The 27,434-nt window shown below is 43.4% G+C and overlaps 1 protein-coding gene across 1 annotated transcript in view; it reads right to left on the bottom strand.

Annotated features, from left to right (window-relative positions):
- The window catches only part of LOC311123682 (caM kinase-like vesicle-associated protein), a gene marked incomplete at its 3' end in the record, with an annotated part of 50,952 nt that extends 23,733 nt beyond the window's left edge, over positions 1-27,219 (bottom strand). Inside the window, exons 1-3 of the mRNA XM_084197927.1 lie at positions 27,119-27,219; positions 13,110-13,241; positions 3,692-3,766 (exon numbers count right to left, since the gene is read on the bottom strand). Of these exons, the coding sequence (XP_084054053.1) occupies positions 3,692-3,766; positions 13,110-13,241; positions 27,119-27,213 (302 nt within the window). The remainder of the gene's footprint in view (positions 1-3,691; positions 3,767-13,109; positions 13,242-27,118) is intronic.
- Positions 27,220-27,434: the final 215 nt, after the last annotated feature.

The following is a 27,434-nucleotide window of genomic DNA, read 5'->3' as shown; positions in this document are numbered from 1 at the left end:
GTGATGAATGCTGGTTGGGGGAACTATGCTGCTGTGATGAATGCTGGTTGGGGGAACTATGCTGGTGTGATGAATGCTGGTTGGGTGAACTATGCTGGTGTGATGAATGCTGGTTGGGTGAACTATGCTGGTGTGATGAATGCTGGTTGGGTGAACTATGCTGGTGTGATGAATGCTGGTTGGGTGAACTATGCTGGTGTGATGAATGCTGGTTGGGTGAACTATGCTGGTGTGATGAATGTTGGTTGGGTGAACTATGCTGGTGTGATGAATGCTGGTTGGGTGAACTATGCTGGTGTGATGAATGCTGGTTGGGGGAACTATGCTGGTGTGATGAATGCTGGTTGGGTGAACTATGCTGGTGTGATGAATGCTGGTTGGGTGAACTATGCTGGTGTGATGAATGTTGGTTGGGTGAACTATGCTGGTGTGATGAATGCTGGTTGGGGGAACTATGCTGGTGTGATGAATGCTGGTTGGGTGAACTATGCTGGTGTGATGAATGCTGGTTGGGTGAACTATGCTGGTGTGATGAATGCTGGTTGGGTGAACTATGCTGGTGTGATGAATGCTGGTTGGGGGAACTATGCTGCTGTGATGAATGCTGGTTGGGTGAACTATGCTGGTGTGATGAATGTTGGTTGGGTGAACTATGCTGGTGTGATGAATGCTGGTTGGGTGAACTATGCTGGTGTGATGAATGCTGGTTGGGTGAACTATGCTGGTGTGATGAATGCTGGTTGGGGGAACTATGCTGCTGTGATGAATGCTGGTTGGGGGAACTATGCTGGTGTGATGAATGCTGGTTGGGTGAACTATGCTGGTGTGATGAATGCTGGTTGGGTGAACTATGCTGGTGTGATGAATGCTGGTTGGGTGAACTATGCTGGTGTGATGAATGCTGGTTGGGTGAACTATGCTGGTGTGATGAATGCTGGTTGGGTGAACTATGCTGGTGTGATGAATGTTGGTTGGGTGAACTATGCTGGTGTGATGAATGCTGGTTGGGTGAACTATGCTGGTGTGATGAATGCTGGTTGGGGGAACTATGCTGGTGTGATGAATGCTGGTTGGGTGAACTATGCTGGTGTGATGAATGCTGGTTGGGTGAACTATGCTGGTGTGATGAATGCTGGTTGGGTGAACTATGCTGGTGTGATGAATGCTGGTTGGGTGAACTATGCTGGTGTGATGAATGTTGGTTGGGTGAACTATGCTGGTGTGATGAATGCTGGTTGGGGGAACTATGCTGGTGTGATGAATGCTGGTTGGGTGAACTATGCTGGTGTGATGAATGCTGGTTGGGTGAACTATGCTGGTGTGATGAATGCTGGTTGGGTGAACTATGCTGGTGTGATGAATGCTGGTTGGGTGAACTATGCTGGTGTGATGAATGCTGGTTGGGTGAACTATGCTGGTGTGATGAATGTTGGTTGGGTGAACTATGCTGGTGTGATGAATGCTGGTTGGGTGAACTATGCTGGTGTGATGAATGTTGGTTGGGTGAACTATGCTGGTGTGATGAATGCTGGTTGGGTGAACTATGCTGGTGTGATGAATGTTGGTTGGGTGAACTATGCTGGTGTGATGAATGCTGGTTGGGGGAACTATGCTGGTGTGATGAATGCTGGTTGGGGGAACTATGCTGGTGTGATGAATGCTGGTTGCCTCAGACCTGAAGACCTGCGTCATCTGTGGTTGGTAGGTAGTTGGTAGGTAGTTGGTTGGTAGTTGGTAGGTAGTTGATAGGTAGTTGGTAGGTAGTTGATAGGTAGTTGGTAGGTAGTTGGTAGGTAGTTGGTAGGTAGTTGACAGGTAGTTGGTAGGTAGTTGGTAGGTAGTTGGTAGGTAGTTGGTAAGTCACATACAGTTGAAGTCGGAAGTTTACATAAACCTTAAAAAATACATTTAAACTCAGTTTTTCACAATTCCTGACATTTAATCCTAGTAAGAATTCCCTGTCTTAGGCCAGTTAGGATCACCACTTTATTTTAAGAATGTGAAATGTCAGAATAATAGTAGAGAGAATTATTTCTTTCAGCTTTTATTTCTTTCATCACATTCCCAGTGGGTCAGAAGTTTACATACACTCAATTAGTATTTGGTAGCATTGCCTTTAAATTATTTAACTTGGGTCAAACATTTCGGGTAGCCTTCCACAAGCTTCCCACAATAAGTTGGGTGAATTTTGGCCCATTCCTCCTGACAGAGCTGGTGTAACTGAATCAGGTTTGTAGGCCTCCTTGCTCGCACACGCTTTTTCAGTTCTGCCCACACATCTTCTATATGATTGAGGTCAGGGCTTTGTGATGGCCACTCCAATACCTTGACTTTGTTGTCCTTAAGCCATTTTGCCACAACTTCGGAAGTATGCTTGGGGTCATTGTCCATTTGGAAGACCCATTTGCGACCAAGCTTTAACTTCCTGACTGATGTATTGAGATGTTGCTTCAATATATCGACATAATTTTCCTTCCTCATGATGCCATCTATTTTGTGAAGTGCACCAGTCCCTCCTGCAGCAAAGCACCCCCACAGCATGATGCTGCCACCCCCGGGCTTCACGGTTGGGATGGTGTTCCTCGGCTTGCAAGCCACCCACCTTTTCCTCCAAACATAACAATGGTCACTATGGCCAAACAGTTCTATTTTTGTTTCATCAGACTAGAGGACATTTCTCAAAAAAGTACGATCTTTGTCCCCATGTGCAGTTGCAAACCGTAGTCTGGCTTTTTTTATGGCGGTTTTGGAGAAGTGGCTTCTTCCTTGCTGAGTGGCGTTTCAGGTTATGTCGATATAGGACTCGTTTTACTGTGGATATAGATACTTTTGTACCTGTTTCCTCCAGCATCTTCACAAGGCCCTTTGCTGTTGTTCTGGGATTGATTTGCACTTTTCGCACCAAAGTACGTTCATCTCTAGGAGACAGAACGCATCTCCTTCCTGAGCGGTATGACGGCTGCGTGGTCCCATGGTGTTTATACTTGCGTACTATTGTTTGTACAGATGAACGTGGTACCTTCAGGCGTTTGGAAATTGCTCCCAAGGATGAACCAGACTTGTGGAGGTCTACAACTTGGCTGATTTCTTTTGATTTTCCCATGATATCAAGCAAAGAGGCACTGAGTTTGAAGGTAGGCCTTGAAATACATCCACAGGTACACCTCCAATTGACTCAAATGATTTCAATTAGCCTATCAGAAGCTTCTAAAGCCATGACATCATTTTCTGGAATTTTCCAAGCTGTTTAAAGGCACAGTCAACTTAGTGTATGTAAACTTCTGACCCACTGGAATTGTGATACAGTGAATTATAAGTGAAATAATCTGTCTGTAAACAATTGTTGGAAAAATTACTTGTATCATGCACAAAGTAGATGTCCTAACCGACTTGCCAAAACTATAGTTTGTTAACAAGAAATGTGTGGAGTGGTTGCAAAATGAGTTTTAATGACTCCAACCTAAGTGTACGTAAACTTCCGACTTCAACTGTATACACACCCACTTGGAGGGGATAAAATCAGTAGACACACAGGAAGTAGTGGTGAGGAGGGTGCTCCACACAGGAAGTAGTGGTGGGGAGGGGGCTCCTCTAAAAAATTACAATAATAACAAAAAATATATATACTGTATATAGTGCACTGGGCCTTTACTAGTCCTGTTTTAGCCCCCCCCCCCCCCCCACTACTCACAGCTCCTGGATGATAAAGAACTCTCTCCGCGTCTCGAACGTGTCGATCAGTTGGAGGATGTTTGGATGGTTGACCCTGGAACAGCCAGAGGAGGAGGCATTCAGACACATCTTTCTATTAACCGAGTGTTAGGGTGAGTCCCAAATAGCACACTGGTCAGCAGTAGTGCCCTATTCAGGGAATAGGGTGCTATTTGGGACGCATTACCAGTGGAGGAGAGAGTCAGAAACAGGTCTCAAACTGAACTATTGTCTGCTGTCTGAAACGTTCTTTCTTTTTGAAATAGTGTCTGATTTAGACATGGGAGACCAGGGTTACGTCCTAAATGGGTCCACATTCCCTATTTAGTGCACTACTTTTGACCAGGGCCCATAGGGAATAGGGTGCCATTTGGGATGCAGACTAAAACTCTACTCCTGGAGGGCTGCAGCGTCTGCAATAAGTAAACAACTAGTCAATGTTATTAACTACAGTACGTCCTGGAGGGCTGCAGGGCCGTTCCAAATGATTTCAATCACTTTCTGACTGCACCCTTGATTTGAACGAAACCTTCCATTGATGTTTGCCCATGCTAGAAGTGGTCAGAAAGTCACTTTTTGGACCTTAATGCCAAAACATTCAAATCAAATCACATTTTATTGGTCACGCACACATATTTTGCAGATGTTATCACGGGTGTAGCGAAATGCTTATGTTCCTAGCTCCAACAGTGCAGTAATAACTAACAATACAAACCTGAAAATACTACCCATCCAACCTGACAGAGCTTGAGGGAATATGCAGAGAAGAATGGGAGAAACTCCCCAAATAAAGGGGTGCCAAGCTTGTAGCATCATACCCAAGAAGACTCCAGGCTGTAATCGCTGCCAAAGGCACTTTAACAAAGTACTGAGTAAAGGGTCTGAAAGAGTGTGCAAAGCTGTCATCAAGGCAAAGGGTGGCTATTTGAAGAATCTCAAATATAGAATATATTTGGATTTGTTTAACACTTTTTTGGTTACTACATGATTCCATATGTGTTATTTCATAGTTTTGATGTCTTCACTATTATTCTACAATGTAGAAAATAGTAAAAAATAAAGAAAAACCCTGGAATGAGTAGGTGTGTCCAAACTTTTGACTGGTACTGTATGTAAATGTTATATTTCCGTTTTTTATTTGTAATACATTTGCAAAAATTTCTCTAAACCTGTTTTTGCTTTGTCATTATGGGGTATTGTGTGTAGATTGATGAAGGAAAAAAACAATTTAATACATTTTAGAATAAGGCTGTCAGGGGTCTGAATACTTTCCGAATGCACTGTATATATGAAGTGGGTAAAACAGTATGTAAACATCATTGTTAAATGAATATATACAGTGAGGGAAAAAAGTATTTGATCCCCTGCTGATATTGTACGTTTGCCCACTTACAAAGACATGATCAGTCTATAATGTTAATGGTAAGTTTATTTGAACAGTGAGAGACAGAATAACAACAACAAAATCCAGAAAAACACATGTCAACATTTTTATAAATTGATTTGTATTTTAATGAGGGAAATAAGTATTTGACCCCTCTGCAAAACATGACTTAGTACTTGGTGGCAAAACCCTTGTTGGCAATCACAGAGGTCAGACGTTTCTTGTAGTTGGCCACCAGGTTTGCACACATCTCAGGAGGGATTTTGTCCCACTCCTCTTTGCAGATCTTCTCCAAGTCATTAAGGTTTCGAGGCTGACGTTTGGCAACTCGAACCTTCAGCTCCCTCCACAGATTTTCTATGGGATTAAGGTCTGGAGACTGGCTAGGCCACTCCAGGACCTTAATGTGCTTCTTCTTGAGCCACTCCATTGTTGCCTTGGCCGTGTGTTTTGGGTCATTGTCATGCTGGAATACCCATCCACAAACCATTTTCAATGCCTTGGCTGAGGGAAGGAGGTTCTCACCCAAGATTTGACGGTACATGGCCCCGTCCATCGTCCCTTTGATGCGGTGAAGTTGTCCTGTCCCCTTAGCAGAAAAACACCCCCAAAGCATAATGTTTCCACCTCCATGTTTGACAGTGGGGATGGTGTTCTTGGGGTCATAGGCAGCATTCCTCCTCCTCCAAACACGGCGAGTTGAGTTGATGCCAAAGAGCTCCATTTTGGTCTCATCTGACCACAACACTTTCACCCAGTTCTCCTCTGAATCATTCAGATGTTCATTGGCAAACTTCAGACGGGTATGTATATGTGCTTTCTTAAGCAGGGGGTCCTTGCGGGCGCTGCAGGATTTCAGTCCTTCACGGCGTAGTGTGTCACCGATTGTTTTCTTGGTGACTATGGTTCCAGCTGCCTTGAGATCATTGACAAGATCCTCCCGTGTAGTTCTGGGCTGATTCCTCACTGTTCTCATGATCATTGCAACGCCACAAGGTGAGATCTTGCATGGAGCCCCAGGCCGAGGGAGATTGACAGTTATTTTGTGTTTCTTCCATTTGCGAATAATCGCACCAACTGTTGTCACCTTCTCACCAAGCTTATTGGCGATGGTCTTGTAGCCCATTCCAGCCTTGTGTAGGTCTACAATCTTGTCCCTGACATCCTTGGAGAGCTCTTTGGTCTTGGCCATGGTGGAGAGTTTGGAATCCGATTGATTGATTGCTTCTGTGGACAGGTGTCTTTTATACAGCTAACAAACTGAGATTAGGAGCACTCCCTTTAAGAGTGTGCTCCTAATCTCAGCTCGTTACCTGTATAAAAGACACCTGGGAGCCAGAAATCTTTCTGATTGAGAGGGGGTCAAATACTTATTTCCCTAATTAAAATGCAAATCAATTTATAACATTTTTGACATGCGTTTTTCTGGATTTTTTCGTTGTTATTCTGTCTCTCACTGTTCAAATAAACCTGCCATTAAAATTATAGACTGATCATTTCTTTGTCAGTGGGCAAACGTACAAAATCAGCAGGGGATCAAACAGCAGTCTCTAAAGTGCAGTGTTGAGTACCAGGTGGTTTTCGGCTAGTAACAGTGACTAAAGTTCAGTACTACAGGGGCTTGCAAAAGTATTCACCCCCCTTGGCATTTTCCCTATTTTGTTGCCTTACAACCTGGAATTAAAATTGATTTTTGTGGGGTTTGTATCATTTGATTTACACAACATGCCTACCACTGTGAAGACGCAAAATATTTTTTGGGTGAAACAAAGAAGAAATAAGACCCCCCCCCCCCCCCCCCAAAAAAGACACAAAAACAGAACTTGAGTTTACATAACTATTCACCCCGCCAATGTCAATACGTTGTAGAGCCACCTTTTGCAGAAATTACAGCTGCAAGTCTCTTGGGGTATGTCTATAAGCTTGGCACATCTAGCCACTGGGATTTTTGCTTATTCTTCAAGGCAAAACTGTTCCAGCTCCTTCAAGTTGGATGTGCTGCGCTGGTGTACAGCAATCTTTAAGTCATACCACAGATTCTCAATTGGATTGAGGTCTGGGCTTTGACTAGGCCATTCCAAGACATTTAAATGTTTCCCCTTAAACCACTTGAGTGTTGCTTTAGCAGTATGCTTAGGGTCATTGTCCTGCTGGAAGGTGAACCTCTGTCCCAGTCTCAAATCTCTGGAAGACTGAAACAGGTTTCCCTCAAGAATTTCCCTGTATTTAGTGCCATCCATCATTCCTTCAATTCTGACCAGTTTCCCAGTACCTGCCGATGAAAAACATCCCCACAGCATGATGCTGTCACCACCATGCTGTGAGGAGAGGTGTTGGGTTTGCGCCAGACATAGCGTTTTCCTTGATGGCCAAAAAGCTCAATTTTTGTCTCATCTGACCAGAGTACCTTCTTCCATATGTTTGGGGAGTCTCCCACATGCCTTTTGGCGAACACCAAACGTGTTTGCTTATTTTTTTCTTTAAGCAATGGCTTTTTTCTGGCCACTCTTCCGTAAAGCCCAGCTCTGTGGAGTGTACGGCTTAAAGTGGTCCTATGGACAGATACTCCAATCTCCGCTGTGGAGCTTTGCAGTTCCTTCAGGGTTATCTTTGGTCTCTTTGTTGCCTCTCTGATTAATGCCCTCCTTGCCTGGTCCGTGAGTTTTGGTGAGTGGCCCTCTCTCGGCAGGTTTGTTGTGGTGCCATATTCTTTCCATTTTTTAATAATGGATTTAATGGTGCTCCGTGGGATGTTCAACGTTTTGGATATTTTTTATAACCCCAACCCTGATCTGTAATGCTCCACAAATTTGTCCCTGACCTGTTTGGAGAGCTCCTTGGTCTTCATGGTGCCGCTTGATTGGTGGTGCCCCTTGCTTAGTGGTGTTGCAGACTCTAGGGCCTTTCAGAACAGGTGAATATATACTGAGATCATGTGACAGATCATGTGACACTTAGATTGCACACAGGTGGACTTTATTTAACTAATTATGTGACTTCTGAAGGTAATTGGTCGCACCAGATATTATTTAGGAGCTTCATAGCAAAGGGTGCACATACATATGCACGCACCACTTTTCCGTTATATATTTTTTTGAATTTTTTGAAACAAGTTATTTTTTTCATTTCACTTCACCAATTTGGACTATTTTGTGTATGTCCATTATATGAAATCCAAATAAAAATCCATTTAAATTACAGGTTGTAATGCAACAAAATAGGAAAAATGCCTAGGGGGATGAATACTTTTGCAAGGCACTGTATTTAACAGTCTAGTGGTGACTATTTAACAGTCTGATGGCCTGGAGATAAAAACTGTTTTTCAGTCTCTCGGTCCCAGCTTTGAGTCACCTGTACTGTCTCCGCCTTCTGGATGGTAGCGGGGTGAACAGGCCGTGGCTCGGGTGGTCCTTGAAGATCTTTTTGGCCTTCCTGTGACACCGGGTGCTGTAGGTGTCCAGGAGGGCAGGCAGTGTGCCCCAAGTGATGCATTGGGCTGACCGCACCACCCTCTGGAGAGCCCTGTGGAAAAGTGCATGGCTACGCAGTCATGGGTGAACAGGGAGTACAGGGGGGGCTGATCACGCACCCTTGTGGGACCCCTGTGTTGAGGATCAGCGTAGTGGAGGTGTTGTTGCCTACCTTCACCACCTGGGGGCGGTCCGTCAGGAAGTCCAGGACCCAGTTGCACAGGGGGCGGGGTTCAGACCCAGGGACCCGAGCTGGAGGGCACTATGGTGTTGAAGGCTAAGATGTAGTTGATGAACAGCATTCTGACGTAGATATACGTAGTCCCGTGTAGCTCAGTTGGTAGAGCATGGCATTTGCAACGCCAGGGTTGTGGGTTCGTTTCCCACGGGGGACCAGTGTGAAAAAAACAAACATTTATGCACTCACTAACTGTAAGTCGCTCTGGATAAGAGCATCTGCTAAATGACAAAAATGTAAATATTCCTCTTGTCCAGAAGGGATAGGGCAATGTGCAGTGCGATGGCGATTGCGTCATCTGTGGATCTGTTAGGGAGGTATGCAAATTGTAGTGGGTCTAGAGTGTCAGGTAAGGTAGAGGTGATATGATCCTTGACTAGCCTCTCAAAGCACTTCATGATGACAGAGGTGAGTGCTACGGGGCGATGTTCAGTTACCTTCGCTTTCTTGGGTACAGGAACACTGATGGTGGACATCTTGAAGCAGTTGGGGACAACAGACTGGGATAGGAAGAGATTGAATATTGTTACAGGCTTTGGTTTTTCCATTTATGTTTTGAGGTTGGACTTTAGCACGTATAGCTCGTTAGCACGTTGGGCGCACCGATTGACGTCACCTCGTTAGTCAGTATGTGTTACACCTGTGCTGGTTGCCATATCGTTAGTGCGAAGGTTTTTCACCTGTGCTGGCCCAGGTGTTATTTAAGAGTGGCTGGCCCAGTGCTCCAGTTGTCTTGGTAGATGCGGAGGGTTAACACCTTTAGTTGTCTTGGTAGATGTGGAGGGTTAACACCTGTAGTTGTCTTGATAGATGCGGAGGGTTAACACCTTTAGTTGTCTTGATAGATGCGGAGGGTTAACACCTTTAGTTGTCTTGGTAGATGTGGAGGGTTAACACCTTTAGTTGGTATCTCCCTATTTTGAATTTTAGACTAACATTCCTTTATCTGATTTCATTTTGCTCCACCTTTTTGGTTTGCTTCCTGTCTTTAAGTTTGGTGTGGGGTTTTTCTTTTGTTTGCCTCTTCTTGGGCAGATTTACTGGGCGCTCATGGTGGGTGTCTTTTAGGTTCCAGTGGTTGCTAGTCAACGTTCAGTGGACACCCCCATGAGTGTCTTTCAGAACCCTTCCTAAAACCCACCTGTTTCGTTTTGGTTGTTGTTCGGTGACTCTTTGTTAGTTCCCCCTTCTGTTTGAGTGACATTTTTGGTTTTCTTGCTGGGGAATGTAAGAAAATGGGGGCTCGTCCGGGATCTTGTTTCCCATGAGTATGGTAGTCGCTCTAGTCACATACTCTGAAGCTTTGCTGTGCCCTCTCTGTGTATCTGTGTCTCTGTGTTTCTGGTGTGTCTCCTGAACAAGATTTTGGATCAGATGTGTATGAACTCTCTTTGTTTCAGACGGGTTCGTGTCTCTGCAGAGTGGCGATGCTGTTAAGCAGCCGGTGAAGATACTGGGAGACACTGGGGCAGCCCAATCCTTCATGTTGGAGGGTGTTTTGCCTTTGTCTGACACTTCAGCAACTGGTTACAGTGTGTTAGTACAAGCTGTGGAGGGTTGCATGGAGGTTCCTTTGTATAATGTGGAACTGAAGTTTGATGTTATTTCTGGTTCTGTTGTCGTTGGAGTGAGGCCTAGCCTACCGGTGAAGGGGGTCTTATTCATTTTGGGAAACGATTAGACTGGAGGGAAGGTCGTGCCAAATCCTGTCGTGTGTAAGGAACCCAGAGTAGAGGAACCCGATGGGTTATCAGTAAAGTACCCTAGAGTGTTCCCAGAGTAGAGGAACCCGATGGGTTATCAGTAAAGTACCCTAGAGTGTTCCCAGAGTAGAGGAACCCGATGGGTTATCAGTAAAGTACCCTAGAGTGTTCCCAGAGTAGAGGAACCCGATGGGTTATCAGTAAAGTACCCTAGAGTGTTCCCAGAGTAGAGGAACCTGATGGGTTATCAGTAAAGTACCCTAGAGTGTTCCCAGAGTAGAGGAACCCGATGGGTTATCAGTAAAGTACCCTAGAGTGTTCCCAGAGTAGAGGAACCCGATGGGTTATCAGTAAAGTACCCTAGAGTGTTCCCAGAGTAGAGGAACCTGATGGGTTATCAGTAAAGTACCCTAGAGTGTTCCCAGAGTAGAGGAACCCGATGGGTTATCAGTAAAGTACCCTAGAGTGTTCCCAGAGTAGAGGAACCCGATGGGTTATCAGTAAAGTACCCTAGAGTGTTCCCAGAGTAGAGGAACCCGATGGGTTATCAGTAAAGTACCCTAGAGTGTTCCCAGAGTAGAGGACCCGATGGGTTATCAGTAAAGTACCCTAGAGTGTTCCCAAATCAAAAATCATCAAATCAAATGTTATTTGTCACATGCGCTGAATACAACAGGTGTAGACGTTACAGTGAAATGCTTACTTACAAGCCCTTAATCAACAATACAATTTTAAGAAAGAATACAACAAAAGTCATACCTCTGACGATAACCACAGCTCCCAGTATTGCCCTGGTGAAATTCTTTCAACGTTTGGACTTCTGCAGGTAGTGCAGTCGGACCAAGGTTCGAATTTCATGTCAAAGGTCTTCCAGCAAGTGCTACAACAGTCAGGTGTAATCCACTGCCCCTCTAGTGCCTACCACCCAGAGTCTCAAGGTGCTATTGAGCGATTTCATCAGACTTTGAAGTCCATGTTGAGAGCTTACTGCTTTCTGAGTTTGAGAAAGATGAAGGGGTCCCTCTTGTGCTGTTTGCAGCGCGGGAGGTTGTTCAGGAATCTCTCGGTTTTAGTCCGAATGAGCTCGTGTTTGGACATCACGTCAGAGGTCCTTTGAGCTTGCTGAGAGAGAGGTTGTTGCAGGGCGACGCCTTAAAAACAAAAACGAATCTGTTGGAGCACATTAGCTCTCTGATACAGTTTGCCAGTGAGAATCTGGAGAAGACGCAAACGAAAATCAAAGTCAGAAGGCCCAAGGTGACCAAGTCCTGGTTTCGTTGCCCGTTTTGGGGTCACCGTTGCAGGCCCTTACCTCCATATTAAAAAGAAAGAGGTCATCTGGATTACATCATCGCCACACCAGAGAGCAGGAGAAAAACCCGGCTGTGTCAACATGTCGTTACGATCGGGCGGCGAAGTTGGTGGAAACCGGTATTGATGTTCTGGTCTGTGGCCACTGCTGTCACCGTTGACTATAGTCTTCCTCAAGAGTATGAGGAAAGTCCAATACACCCTGTGATTGGACGGTTGAGTAACTCAGAGATTCTAGAAAACCTTGATGTCTTTTTGGCACACTTGTCTCCACACGACATTGTTGCACTGCTTTTAGAATATCAGGGTTTATTATCAGATGTGCCAACTCAGACAAACGTACTAGAGCATGACGTTGACGTTGACTCTGCCCCAATCAAACAAATTCCACTGAGGAAAATCACGAGAGGAAAGTTACTACAGATATTGCAGGAGTTTCCCCTTTGAAATCAGACATGTCCGTGGTAAGGACAACTTAGTTGCCGATTGTCTTTCAAGGGTGGGCAGTCAATAAGTTTTGTTTTGGTGTTTAGCCAGTGTGTTGCCCTGTCAACGGTGGTCCAGCGAAGTGGTCTGAAGGGTTAGGTCCATTCTATTGATAATGTTTCTGTGACTGAAATGACACCCACCCTGTATTCAACAGCCGATGGCACAACACAAACACTGTAAAATAGGGTCTAAGCTACAACATTTGTGAACATTAGATGTCTTTGTTGATAATTGACATTAAAGCATAAAAAAATGACAATTATGTTATAAACTATTTTTTCAAGAAATCATAAAATAGTTTGACAACCCTGTTTGTAAGCTTTCAAATGTTATCAAACTCAACCATTTATCTTTTCCAGTACTGATGTCTCATGGTAGGGTGGGGTGTGCAAAATGGGTCAACTTTGAGCACCTCTATCTACTTAAAGTTTTGGCATTCAGGTCCAAAAAGTCACTTTCTGACCACTTCCACCATGGCCAAACATCTAGGAAAGGTTTTGTTCAAATCAAAAGGGGTGCACACAGAAAGTGACTGAATCATATGGAAGTACCCTGCAGTGACTTCCTTTAAATGAAGACCTGGAAAACGAAGTGTCTGGAAGGACCCCCTGTCGTCATTGTAGAACACTGAGATGCAAAAACTGTCTGACGCAGTGGGCCTCAGTAGTTATACCCTCAGTGATAGCTTTAAATGTTCTGTTTTTAGCTGCTACAATTTCAACTTCTACTCAGATACAGTACATGAGGAAAGACTCATTTAAACAGAGTGGGTATGTCTCTCTGTACATCAAGAGATCACGTACATTTTGAGGATCAGGATTTCGTTCTTGGCAGCCTTGCGGACTTTCCTCCCATCCTTCTTGAGAAACTTCTTACAGACAAAGACCTTGTTGGTCTGTCTGTCTTTAGCCATACACAGCTCACAGAACTCCTTCCTGCAGAGGGAGAGAGCAGGGAGAGGGAGGGAGGAGAGGGAGAAGAGAGAGGGGGAGGAGAGGGAGAATAGAAAGGGAGAAGAGAGAGGGAGAAGAGAGAGGGAGAAGAGAGAGGGAAGAGAGAGGGGGAAGAGAGGGGGAAAAGAGAGAGGGTAGAGAGGGGGAAGAGAGAGGGAGAAGAGAGAGGGAGAAGAGAGAGGGTAGAGAGGGGGAAGAAAGAGGGTAGAGGGGGGAAGAGAGGGGAAGAAGAGAGAGGGAGAAGAGAGAGGGTAGAGAGGGAGAAGAGAGAGGGAGAAGAGAGAGGGAGAAGAGAGGGTAGAGAGGGGGAGGAGAGAGGGAGAAGAGAGAGAGTAGAGAGGGAGAAGAGAGGGGCAGAAGAGAGTGGGTAGAGAGGGGGAGGAGAGAGGGAGAAGAGAGTGGGTAGAGAGGGAGAAGAGAGTGAGAGACACAGAATAATCAGGACAGACACATTTTAAAGCAGCTCCTCAATCTCTACAAACATTCCCAGTGGACAAAACAGCAAGGTTAGGGCCATATTAAGCAGACAGACACATTTTTAAAATTAGCTTTAAAACAAAACAATGCCACGAAGAGTGACAGGACAGAGCAAAAGCATTAATTTACAACCAGTAATGTTACAGCCTTTACTGTAGGACAGACAGAAAGACTGAGGACTGCATCTTTAAAAGTAAAACAAGATCGATTTCCTCTTCCAACAAGCCTAAGAGTGCCAGGGGAGAGCAGAGACAGAGAAAATCATATACAGTGGCTAGCGAAAGCATTCACCCCCCTTGGCATTTTTCCTATTTTGTTGCCTTACAACCTGGAATTAAAATAGATTTTTGGGGGGTTTGTATCATTTGATTTACACAACATGCCTACCACTTTGAAGACGCAAAATATGTTTCTTGTGAAACAAACAAGAAAACTTGAGCGTGCATAACTATTCACCCCCCCAAAGTCAATACTTTGTAGAGCCACCTTTTGCAGCAATTACAGCTGCAAGTCTCTTGGGGTATGTCTCTATAAGCTTGGTACATCTAGCCACTGGGATTTCTGCCCATTCTTCAAGGCAAAACTGCTCCAGCTCCTTCAAGTTGGATGGATTCCGCTGGTGTACAGCAATCTTTAAGTCATACCACAGATTCTCAATAGGATTGAGGTCTGGACTTTGACTAGGCCATTCCAAGACATGTAAATGTTTCCCCTTAAACCACTTGAGTGTTGCTTTAGCAGTATGCTTAGGGTCATTGTCCTGCTGGAAGGTGAACCTCCGTCCCAGTCTCAAATCTCTGGAAGACTGAAACAGGTTTCCCTCAAGAATTTCCCTGTATTTAGTGCCATCCATCATTCATTCAATTCTGACCAGTTTCCCAGTCCCTGTCGATGGTGTTCTCGGGGTGATGAGAGGTGTTCGGTTTGCGCCAGACGTAGCATTTTCCTTGTTGGCCAAAAAAGTCAATTTTAGTCTCATCTGACCAGAGTACCTTTTTCCATATGTTTGGGGAGTCTCCCACATGCCTTTTGGCAGACACCAAACGTGTTTGCTTATTGGCTTTTTTCTGATCACTCTTCCATAAAGCCCAGCTCTGTGGAGTGTACGGCTTAAAGTAGTCCTATGGACAGATACTCCAATCTCTGCTGTGGAGCTTTGCAGCTCCTTCAGGGTTATCTTTGGTCTCTTTGTTGCCTCTCTGATTAATGCCCTCCTTGCCTGGTCCGTGAGTTTTGGATGGCGGCCCTCTCTTGGCAGGTTTGTTGTGGTGCCATATTCTTTAAATTTTTAAATAATGGATTTAATGGTGCTCCGTGGGATGTTCAAAGTTTCAGATATTTTTTTATAACCCAACCCTGATCTGTACTTCTCCACAACTTTGTCCCTGACCTGTTTGGAGAGCTCCTTGGTCTTCATGGTGAATACATATGCACGCACCACCATTTATTTAGTAGAGTTTTTTTAAACAAGTTATTTTTTTCATTTCACTTCACCAATTTGGACTATTTTGTGTATGTCCATTACATGAAATCCAAATAAAAATAAATTTCAATTACAGGTTGTAATGCAACAAAATAGGAAAAACACTAAGGGGGATGAATACTTTTGCAAGGCACTGTAAAAATGTAAAGCATCATTACCCCTTAGAATAGAAATAGGAGGACCATGAAAGATGAACAGAGACAGACTACATAATGATCAGACTACATCATGATCAGACTACATAATGAACAGACTACATAATGAACAAACTACATAATGAACAGACTACATAATGAACAGATTACATAAGGAACAGACTACATAATGAACAGAACAGACTACATAATGAACAGACTACATAATGAACAGATCAGACTACATAATGAACAGAACAGACTACATAATGAACAGAACAGACTACATAATGAACAGAACAGACTACATAATGAACAGACTACATAATGATCAGACTACATAATGAACAGATTACATAATGAACAGACTACATAATGAACAGAACAGACTACACAATGAACAGAACAGACTACATAATGAACAGAATACATAATGAACAAAAAAGACTACATAATAAACAGAACAGACTACATAATGAACAGACTACATAATGAACAGAACAGACTACATAATGAACAGACTACATAATGAACAGAACAGACTACATAATGAACAGACTACAAAATGAACAGAACAGACTACATAATGAACAGACTACATAATGAACAGAACAGACTACATAATGAACAGAACAGACTACATAATGAACAGACTACATAATGAACAGACTACATAATGAACAGACTACATAATGAACAGACTACATAATGATCAGACTACCTAATGAACAGATTACATAAGGAACAGACTACATAATGAACAGAACAGACTACATAATGAACAGACTACATAATGAACAGAACAGACTACATAATGAACAGAACAGACTACATAATGAACAGACTACATAATGAACACACTACATAATGATCAGACTACATAATGAACAGATTACATAATGAACAGACTAAATAATGAACAGAACAGACTACATAATGAACAGACTACATAATGAACAGACTACATAATGATCAGACTACATAATGAACAGACTACATAATGATCATACTACATAATGAACAGACTACATAATGAACAGACTACATAATGATCAGACTACATAATGAAGAGACTACATAATGAAGAGACTACATAATGAACAGACTACATAATGAACAGACTACATAATGATCAGACTACATAATGAACAGAACAGACTACATAATGATCAGACTACATAATGAACAGACTACATAATGAACAGATCAGACTACATAATGAACAGAACAGACTACATAATGAACAGACTACATAATGAACAGAACAGACTACATAATGAACAGACTACATAATGAACAGACTACATAATGATCAGACTACATAATGAACAGAACAGACTACATAATGAACAGAACAGACTACATAATGATCAGAATACAAAATGAACAGAACAGACTACATAATGATCAGACTACATAATGAACAGACTACATAATGAACAGACTACATAATGAACAGACTACATAATGAACAGACTACATAATGAACAGACTACATAATGAAAAGAACAGACTACATAATGAACAGACTACAAAATGAACAGGCTACATAATGAACAGACTACATAATGAACAGACTACATAATGAACAGACTACATAATGAACAGACTACATAATGAACAGAATAGACTACATAATGAACAGACTACATAATGAACAGACTACATAATGAACAGAACAGACTACATAATGAACAGACTACAAAATGAACAGAACAGACTACATAATGAACAGACTACAAAATGAACAGAACAGACTACATAATGAACATACTACATAATGAATAGAACAGACTACATAATGAACAGAACATACTACATAATGAACAGACTACATAATGAACAGACTACATAATGAACAGACTACATAATGAACAGAACAGACTACATAATGAACAGACTACATAATGAACAGACTACATAATGAACAGAACAGACTACATAATGAACAGAACAGACTACATAATGAACAGACTACATAATGAACAGAACAGACTACATAATGAACAGACTACATAATGAACACACTACATAATGAACAGACTACATAATGAACAGAACAGACTCCATAATGAACAGAACAGACTACATAATGAACAGACTACATAATGAACAGAACAGACTACATAATGAACAGACTACATAATGAACAGAACAGACTACATAATGAACAGAACAGACTACATAATGAACAGACTACATAATTAACAGACTACATAATGAACAGACTACATAATGAACAGACTACATAATGAACAGAACAGACTACATAATGAACAGAACAGACTACATAATGAACAGACTACATAATGAACAGACTACATAATGAACAGAACAGACTACATAATGAACAGAACAGACTACATAATGAACAGAACAGACTACATAATGAACAGACTACATAATGAACAGAACAGCCTACATAATGAACAGAACAGACTACATAATGAACAGAACCGACTACATAATGAACAGAACAGACTACATAATGAACAGAACAGACTACATAATGAACAGAACAGACTACATAATGAACAGAACAGACTACATAATGAACAGAACAGACTACATAATGAACAGAACAGACTACATAATGAACAGAACCGACTACATAATGAACAGAACAGACTACATAATGAACAGAACAGACTACATAATGAACAGAACAGACTACATAATGAACAGAACAGACTACATAATGAACAGAACAGACTACATAATGAACAGAACAGACTACATAATGAACAGAACAGACTACATAATGAACAGACTACATAATGAACAGAACAGACTACATAATGAACAGAACAGACTACATAATGAACAGAACCGACTACATAATGAACAGAACAGACTACCTAATGAACAGAACAGACTACATAATGAACAGAACAGACTACATAATGAACAGAACAGACTACATAATGAACAGAACAGACTACATAATGAACAGAACAGACTACATAATGAACAGAACAGACTACATAATGAACAGAACAGACTACATAATGAACAGACTACATAATGAACAGAACAGACTACATAATGAACAGACTACATAATGAACAGAACAGACTACATAATGAACAGAACAGACTACATAATGAACAGAACAGACTACATAATGATCAGACTACATAATGAACAGAACAGACTACATAATGAACAGAACAGACTACATAATGAACAGAACAGACTACATAATGAACAGAACAGACTACATAATGAACAGAACAGACTACATAATGAACAGAACAGACTACATAATGAACAGAACAGACTACATAATGAACAGAACAGACTACATAATGAACAGAACAGACTACATAATGAACAGAACAGACTACATAATGAACAGAACAGACTACATAATGAACAGACTATGCTGGGTGATGAAATGTGGTGAGAGGATTTAATTAAAGTGGGCTGGATGGAGACTGTAAAACTCCACCACTGTTCAACCTCATGTTCATTATCTCCAGCACAATACCAGTGTCTACATATGTGAAAACTACACATTTCTATGTTTTGAATAAACAAATAAGACGTTTTTAAAACAGTGATTTTGAAACACTATGAGATTCGTAGTGTCGTGGGGAGCTGGAAAATACCCTCCCTCTGGCTAGAAACTCATTGCTGGTTTTGAAAATCACTGTTTAAAAAAAAAAAACTTTTAATCCTACCCTGTGATGTCACAGAGCAGCATTTGTTAGGACCTTGCTTCAGATTTTTTTAATTTCACCTTTATTTAACCAGGTAAGAAGCCTTTATTTAACCAGGTAAGCCAGTGGAGAACAAGTTCTCATTTACAACTGCGACCTGGCCAAGAAAAAGCAAAGCAGTGCGATAAAAACAACAACACAGAGTTACATATGGGGTAAACAAAACATAAAGTCAAAAATACAACAGAAGATATATATACAGTGTGTTCAAATGTAGCAAGTTATGGAGGTAAGGCAATAAATAGGCCATAGTGCAAAATAATTACAATTAGTATTAACACTGGAATGATAGATGTGCAAGAGATGATGTGCAAATAGAGATACTGGGGTGCAAATGAGCAAAATAAATAACAATATGGGGATGAGGTAGTTGGGTGGGCTAATTTCAGATGGGCTGTGTACAGGTGCAGTGATCGGTAAGGTGCTCTGACAACTGATGCTTAAAGTTAGTGAGGGAGATAAGAGTCTCCAGCTTCAGAGATTTTTGCAGTTCGTTCCAGTCATTGGCAGCAGAGAACTGGAAGGAATGGCGGCCAAAGGAGGTGTTGGCTTTGGGGATGACCAGTGAGATATACCTGCTGGAACGCATACTACGGGTGGGTGCTGCTATGGTGACCAATGAGCTAAGATAAGGCAGGGATTTGCCTAGCAGTGATTTATAGATGCCATGGAGCCAGTGGGTTTGACGACGAATATGTAGTGAGGGCCAGCCAACAAGAGCGTACAGGTCACAGTGGTGGGTAGTATATGGGGCTTTGGTGACAAAACAGATGGCACTGTGATAGACTACATCCAATTTGCTGAGTAGAGTGTTGGAGGCTATTTTGTAAATGACATCGCCGAAGTCAAGGATCGGTAGGATAGTCAGTTTTACGAGGGCATGTTTGGCAGCATGAGTGAAGGAGGCTTTGTTGCAAAATAGGAAGCCGATTCTAGATTTAACTTTGGATTGGAGATGCTTAATGTGAGTCTGGAAGGAGAGTTTACAGTCTAACCAGACACCTAGGTATTTGTAGTTGTCCACATACTCTAGGTCAGACCCGTCGAGAGTAGTGATTCTAGTCGGGTGGGCGGGTGCCAGCAGCATTCGATTGAAGAGCATGCATTTAGTTTTACTAGTGTTTAAGAGCAGTTGGAGGCTACGGAAGGAGTGTTGTATGGCAGTGAAGCTTGTTTGGAGGTTTGTTAACACAGTGTCGAATGAAGGGCCAGATGTATACAAAATGGTGTCGTCTGCGTAGAGGTGGATCTGAGAGTCACCAGCAGCAAGAGCGATATCATTGATATACACGGAGAAAAGAGTCGGCCCAAGAATTGAACCCTGTGCCACCCCCATAGAGACTGCCATAGGTCCAGACAACAGGCCCTCCGATTTGACACATTGAACTCTATCTGAGAAGTAGTTGGTGAACCAGGCGAGGCAGTCATTTGAGAAACCAAGGCTATTTAGTCTGCCAATAAGAATGCGGTGGTTGACAGAGTCGAAAGCCTTGGCCAGGTCGATGAAGACGGCTGCACAGTACTGTCTATTATCGATTGAGGTTATAATATCGTTTAGGACCTTGAGCGTGGCACCCATGACCAGCTCGGAAACCAGATTGCATAGCGGAGAAGGTACGGTGGGATTCGAAATGGTCGGTGATCTGTTTGTTAACTTGGCTTTCAAAAACGTTTGAAAGGCAGGGCAGGATGGATATAGGTCTGTAACAGTTTTGGATCTAGAGTGTCACCCCCTTTGAAGAGGGGGATGACCGCGACAGCTTTCCAATCTCTGGGGATCTCAGACGTTACGAAAGAGAGGTTGAACAGGCTAGTAATAGGGGTTGCGACAATTTCGGCTGCTATTTTTTGAAAGAAAGGGTCCAGATTGTCTAGCCCAGATGATTTGTAGGGGTCCAGATTTTGCAGCTCTTTCAGAACATCAGCTGTCTGAATTTGTGTGAAGGAGAAGCGGGGGGGCATGGGCAAGTTGCAGCGGAGGGTGCAGAGCTGGTGACCGTGGTAGTGGTAGCCAGGTGGAAAGCATGGCCAGCCGTAGCAAAATGCTTGTTGAAATTCTCGATTATTGTAGATTTATCGATGGTGACAGTGTTTCCTAGCCTCAGTGCAGTGTGCAGCTGGGAGGAGGTGCTCTTATTCTCCATGGACTTTACAGTGTCCCAAAACTTTTTGGAGTTAGTGCTACAGCATTCAAATTTCTGTTCGAAAAAGCTAACCTTTGCTTTCCTAACTGCTTGTGTATATTGGTTCTTGACTTCCCTGAAAAGTTGCATATCGCGGGGGCTATTCGATGCTAATGCAGTACGCCACAGGATGTTTTTGTGTTGGTCAAGGGCAGTCAAGTCTGAGGAGAACCAGGGGCTATATCTGTTCTTAGTTCTGAATTTTTTGAATGGGGAATGCTTATTTAAGATTGAGAGGAAAGCACTTTTAAAGAACAACCAGGCATCCTCTACTGACGGAATGAGATCGATATCCATCCAGGATACCTGGGCCAGGTCAATTAGGAAGGCCTGCTCGCTAAAGTGTTTTAGGGAGCGTTTGACAGTGATGAGGGGTGGTCTTATTTCTGGAAAGGTGGATTTTTAGAAGTAGAAGCTCAAACTGTTTTGGGCACAGACCTGGATAGTATGATAGAGCTCTGCAGGCTATCTCTACAGTAGATTGCAACTCCGCCCCCTTTGGCAATTCTATCTAGACGGAAAATGTTGTAGTTGGAGCATTTTTGGTGGCCTTCCCAAGCCAGGATTCAGACACTGCTAGAACATCAGGGTTGGCGGAGTGTGCTAACGCAGTGAATAACTCAAACTTGGGGAGGAGGCTTCTGATTTTAACGTGCAGAAAAACAAGGCTTTTACGGTGTTATAGTGTGGACGCTATATAAATAATTACATTGAATATGTGTTGTAACTTGCCTGCAGTATAGTATGATTGCTATGGTTATTATTGACCGTGACCTTTTCCCCTTTGATGATGTCATCACCAAGAGTCAGATCTGCACAATGTGATTCTACCACAGGTTGAGTGGGCTGCATCATTCTGCTGTTTTGGTACCTTCTATTTATTGGGTTGAAAGTAAAGGAAAGTAATATTGAAATGCGTGTGGGCATTCCTTGTCAAGTTACTACATACGGTTACAGAAGTCAACAAAGGATAGCTCCTGGGGAGTAGGAGTGATACTGGGGGCTGCAGGTTCCTGGGTTAGCCTCTACATCACCAGAGGAACAGAGGAGGACTAGAATAAGGATACGGCTAAAGGCTTTAAGAACTGGTCTTCTAGTGCATTGGGTACAGAGAATAAAATGGGCAGATTTCCGGGCGTTGTAGAATAGATTCAGGGCATTATGTACAGACAAGGATATGGAAGGATATGAGTACAGTGGAGGTAAACCTAAGCGTTGGGTAACAATGAAAGAGATAGCATCACTGGAGGCACCGATTGAGCCGGCCTCTGCGTGTATGGGGGGTGGAACAAAGGAGCTATTTGAGGCAGTTTGAGAGGGAAATTGAGGGTTCTACAGTGAAATTGTATAATAAGAACTAACTGGAACAGCAATAGGCAAGGCATATTGACATGGGAGAGAGGCATAAAGCAATCACAGGTGTTATTAGAGAGAGCTAAGACAACAACTGGTAATGGCGACGAAGGTTTGGGCTGAGGCTAAACAGATAAACAGGATGGTGTACCGTGTAAAGGAACAGTCCAGCAGGCATCAGCTGTGCAGCTGAGTGATCATAAGGTCCAGTGAACAGCAATATGTGAGTCCGAGAGCAGTTCGAATTGGTGCTACAGCACAGCGAGCAGGAAGCACGGCTGTTGTTTGCGTGTGCTAGCGGACCGGGGCTAGCAGATGGATCTTCGTGGTCGTCGCAACGGGAAGCCTGTTGAAACCACAGACGATTACGTCGGCAGACCAGTCGTGATGGATGGGCGGGGCTCCGTGTCGACCCTAGGAGGTCCCGTCCGGTTGACAGAGAGGTAGATAGCCAGGAGATGTGCCTGACTCGAGGCTAGCTCAAGGCTGATTAGCCAACAACAACATCCATTTGGTTGCAGATAGCTTGTTGCGATGATCCGGTGGTAAAGGTCCAGTGATTTAGTGATTTCCGGCAGAAAATCCGATCTTTCTAACCACAGAAACGCCCCGTTTTCACACATGTATGGTGCTGGAGATGATGAACATGAGGTTGAAAAGTGGCTTCAACTCTGCTACTGCCCTGAGAGAGATACACAATAACAATCTACACTCTACAGGGAATACTATGCACCTGAGATAAAATACTAAACAATACATCCTAAATACTGACGGACGAATCCTAACTTCCATTGCATTAATATTATTAGGAAACTTAAGTGGAAGTCAGGATTCAGGAGACACACCGCGGTCCTAAACACTATTACTAAACACTGACGGGCAAATCCTAACTTAACTGATAATGAGAGACGTTAGGATTCATCTCTGAGACACACAACAGCCTTAAACCACACCCACAAATCAACCACACCCACAAATCAACCACACCCACAAATCAACCACACCCACAAAGGAGCAGAAAGACGTGTGTTAGTTCCTGTCTCCATGCCAACATCACATGATGTCACTAATCAACCCTTGGTTTACAGAATATGAACATATGGTTTCCCCTTTACCTCAGCCTGACACATAATGACTGTATAAAACATATTAGGTGAAATCTTCTCCCTGTATGCTTATAGCTCCAGTGTTCAGAATTCTCCCTGTAAGGGCCTCCCGAGTGACGGAGTGGTCTAAGGCACTGCATCGCAGTGCTAGCTGTGCCACTAGAGATCCTGGTTTGAATCCAGGCTCTGTCGCAGCCGGCCGCGACCGGGAGACCCATGGGGCAGGGATGTTCTTGTCCCATCGCGCACTAGCGACTCCTGTGGTGGGCCGGGCGCAGTGCATGAAGACTCGGTCTGCAGGTGTATGGCGTTTCCTCCGGCACATTGGGGCGGCTGGCTTCCAGGTTAAGCGGGCACTGTGTCAAGAAGCAGTGAGGCTCGGTTGGGTTGTGTTTCGGAGGATGCACAACTCTCGACCTTCGCCTCTCGATGGGACAAGACTGTAACTACCAATTGGATGCCTCGAAAAAGGGGGTAAAATACCAACAACAACAAAAAATCTCCCTACTTATAGCTCCAGTGTTCAGAAATGTTTCAATAGTTGTTATTGAAATAGTCACTATATAACATACAGTGCCTTGCAAAAGTATTCATCCCCCTTGGCATCTTTCCTATTTTGTTGCATTACAACCTGAATTTTTATTTGGATTTCATGTAATGGAATGTAATGCAATAAAATGCAAATTAATTACTTACAAATCATACAATGTGATTTTCTGGATTTTTATTTTAGATTCCGTCTCTCACAGTTGAAGTGTACCTATGATAAAAATTACAGACCTCTACATGCTTTGTAAGTAGAAAAACCTGCAAAATCGGCAGTGTATCAAATACTTGTTCTCCCCACTGTATGTGTGTGTGTGTGTGTGTGTGCAGTGTGTGTGTGTGTGTGTGTGTGCGCAGTGTGTGTGTGCGCAGTGTGTGTGTGTGTGTGTGTAGCATGTATGTGTGTGTGTTTTTGTGTGTGTGTGTGTGTCTGTGTGTTTGTGTGCAGTGTGTGTGTGTGTGTAGTATGTGTGTGTGTGTCTGTGTGTGTGTGTGCAGTGTGTGTGTGTGTGTGTGCAGTATGTGTGTGTGTGTGTGTGTGTGTGTGTGTGCAGTGTGTGTGTGTGTGTGTGTGTGTGTGTGTGTGTGTGTGTGTGCAGTGTGTGTGTGTGTGTGTGTGTGTGTGTGTGTGTGTGTGTGTGTGTGTGTGTGTGTGTGTGTGTGTGTGTGTGTGTGTGTGTGTGTGTGTGTGTGTGTGTGTGTGTTATATAAAAGTCCAGATGTTGGTGTTGCCATATGGCAGCACACTGAGCTGTGTGTCGGTCATAAGCCGGTCAGTGCAGCAGGCATCAGATTCTCACAGCTTTCTGACAGCATGTCCTACCTAGTTCAGTTAATTTACAGAAGAGGAGTCCAGAACTACAGGGTAGAGGAGAGAGGAGGGGAGGGGGGAGGAGAGAGGAGGGGAGGGGGGAGGAGAGAGGAGGGGAGGGGGGAGGAGAGAGGAGGGGAGGGGGGAGGAGAGAGGAGGGGAGGGGGGGGAGAGAGGAGGGGAGGGGGGAGGAGAGAGGAGGGGAGGGGGGAGGGGGGAGGAGAGAGGAGGGGAGGGGGGAGGAGAGAGGAGGGGAGGGGGGAGGAGAGAGGAGGGGAGGGGGGGGGGGAGGAACTGGGAAACTAAATGAAATGAAACACTGTTTGAGGAACAGCTGCATACAGTGCATTCGGAAAGTTTCAGACCCCTTGAATTTTTTCCACATTTTGTTTTCTTTACAGCCTTATTCTAAAATGTATGAAATAAAAAAAATTCCTCATCAATCTACACACAATACCCCATAATGACAAAGCGAAAACAGGTTTTTATAATTTTTTGCAAAAAAAAAATTTACATAAGTATTCAGACCCTTTGCTATGAGACTCGAAATTGAGCTCAGGTGCATCCTGTTTCCATTGATCATCCTTGAGATGTTTCTACAACTTGATTGGAGTCCACCTGTGGTAAATTCAATTGATTGGACATGATTTGGAAAGGCACCCACCTGTCTATATAAGGTCCCACAGTTGACAGTGCATGTCAGAGCAGAAACCAAGCCATGACGTCGAAGGAGTTGTCCGTAGAGCTCAGAGACAGGATTGTGTCGAGGCACAGATCTGGGGAAGGGTACCAAAACATTTCTGCAGCATTGAAGGTCCCCAAGAACACAGTGGCCTCCATCATTCTTAAATGGAAGAAGTTTGGAACCACCAAGACTCTTCCTAGAGCTGGCCGCCCGGCCAAACTGAGCAATCGGGGGAGAAGTACCTTGGTCAGGGAGGTGACCAAGAACCTGATGGTCACTCTGACAGAGCTCCAGAGTTCCTCTGTGGAGATGGGAGAACCTTCCAGAAGGACAACCATCTCTGCAGTACTCAGTACAGCAATTAGGCCTTTATGGTAGAGTGGCCAGACGGAAGCCACTCCTCAGTAAAAGGCACATGTCAGCCCACTTGGAATTTGCCAAGCTTCATGTCTGGAGGAAACCTGGCACCATCCCTACGGTGAAGCATGATGGTGGCAGCATCATGCTGTGTGGATGTTTTTCAGCGGCAGGGACTGGGAGACTAGTCAGGATCGAACATCTCTGGAGAGACCTGAAAATAGCTGTGCAGCAACGCTCCCCATCCAACCTGACAGAGCTTGAGAGGATCTGCAGAGAAGAATGGGAGAAACTCCCCAAATACAGGCGTAGTGTCATACCCAAGAAGACTCGAGGCTGTAATCGCTGCCAAAGGTGCTTCAACAAAGTACGTTGAAAGGGTCTGAATATTTATGTAAATTTGATATTTCAGTTTTTTGTTTTTAATAAATTTGCAAACATTTATAAAAAGCTGCTTTTGCTTTGTCATTATGGGGTATTGTGTGTAGATTGATGAGGGAAAAAAAACAATTTGATCAATTTTAGAATAATACTGTAACGCCCATGGGCGGCGCACAATTGGTCCAGCGTCGTCCAAGGTATGAGAGGGTTTGGCCGGCAGGGATGTGGGTTCGTTTCCCACGGGGGGCCAGTATGACAAAAAACAAAACAAACAAAAAAACATGTATGCACTCACTAACTGTAAGTCGCTCTGGATAAGAGCGTCTGCTAAATGACTAAAATGTAAAATGTAAATGTAACAAAATGTGGAAAAAGTAAAGGGGTCTGAGTACTTTCCGAATGCACTGTATGGAGGTGAATTCCGTTACATTTAGACTACGTCCCAAATGTAGTGCACTACTTTTGACAAGGGCCCATAGGGATCTGGTCAAAAGTAGTGCACTATATAGGGAATAGGGTGCCATTTGGGACACCAATAGCCCTTAGCCTATTGCAAGGGTGGCTGGCGTGGCCAACCCTCTACTAATGTCTGTGGTGTCTATAGTATTACATGGTGCTTACGCTTTGAGGACCTGTCCAATCTCGTACTTGTCGGTGACATCAGAGATGTTGTCTAAGTTCCGCCCATCTCGCAGGGCAAGGCACCCAAATGGCATGGCGGCATCCACCTATCAGAGACAAACATTACATTGTCAATCAACACATCTACCAATGAAGAACAAGCATTGCCGTGTCAATCAACTCCTTTAAAACAGACAGTGAGTAAAGTGAAAAGTTCAGACAGTGTTTCTGATAGAAATGCACTTTATAAATCTTGCACACAGCAAGTGTGCAAGTGAGTCATTTCATTTCTGTAGCATTCGTTGTGCACACTGAG

This window comes from Coregonus lavaretus (assembly GCF_964263955.1).
Source record: "Coregonus lavaretus genome assembly, contig: HAP1_SCAFFOLD_2202, whole genome shotgun sequence".
Classification (NCBI taxonomy): Eukaryota; Metazoa; Chordata; class Actinopteri; order Salmoniformes; family Salmonidae; genus Coregonus; species Coregonus lavaretus.
This window is presented reverse-complemented; position numbering and strand designations above follow the sequence as displayed.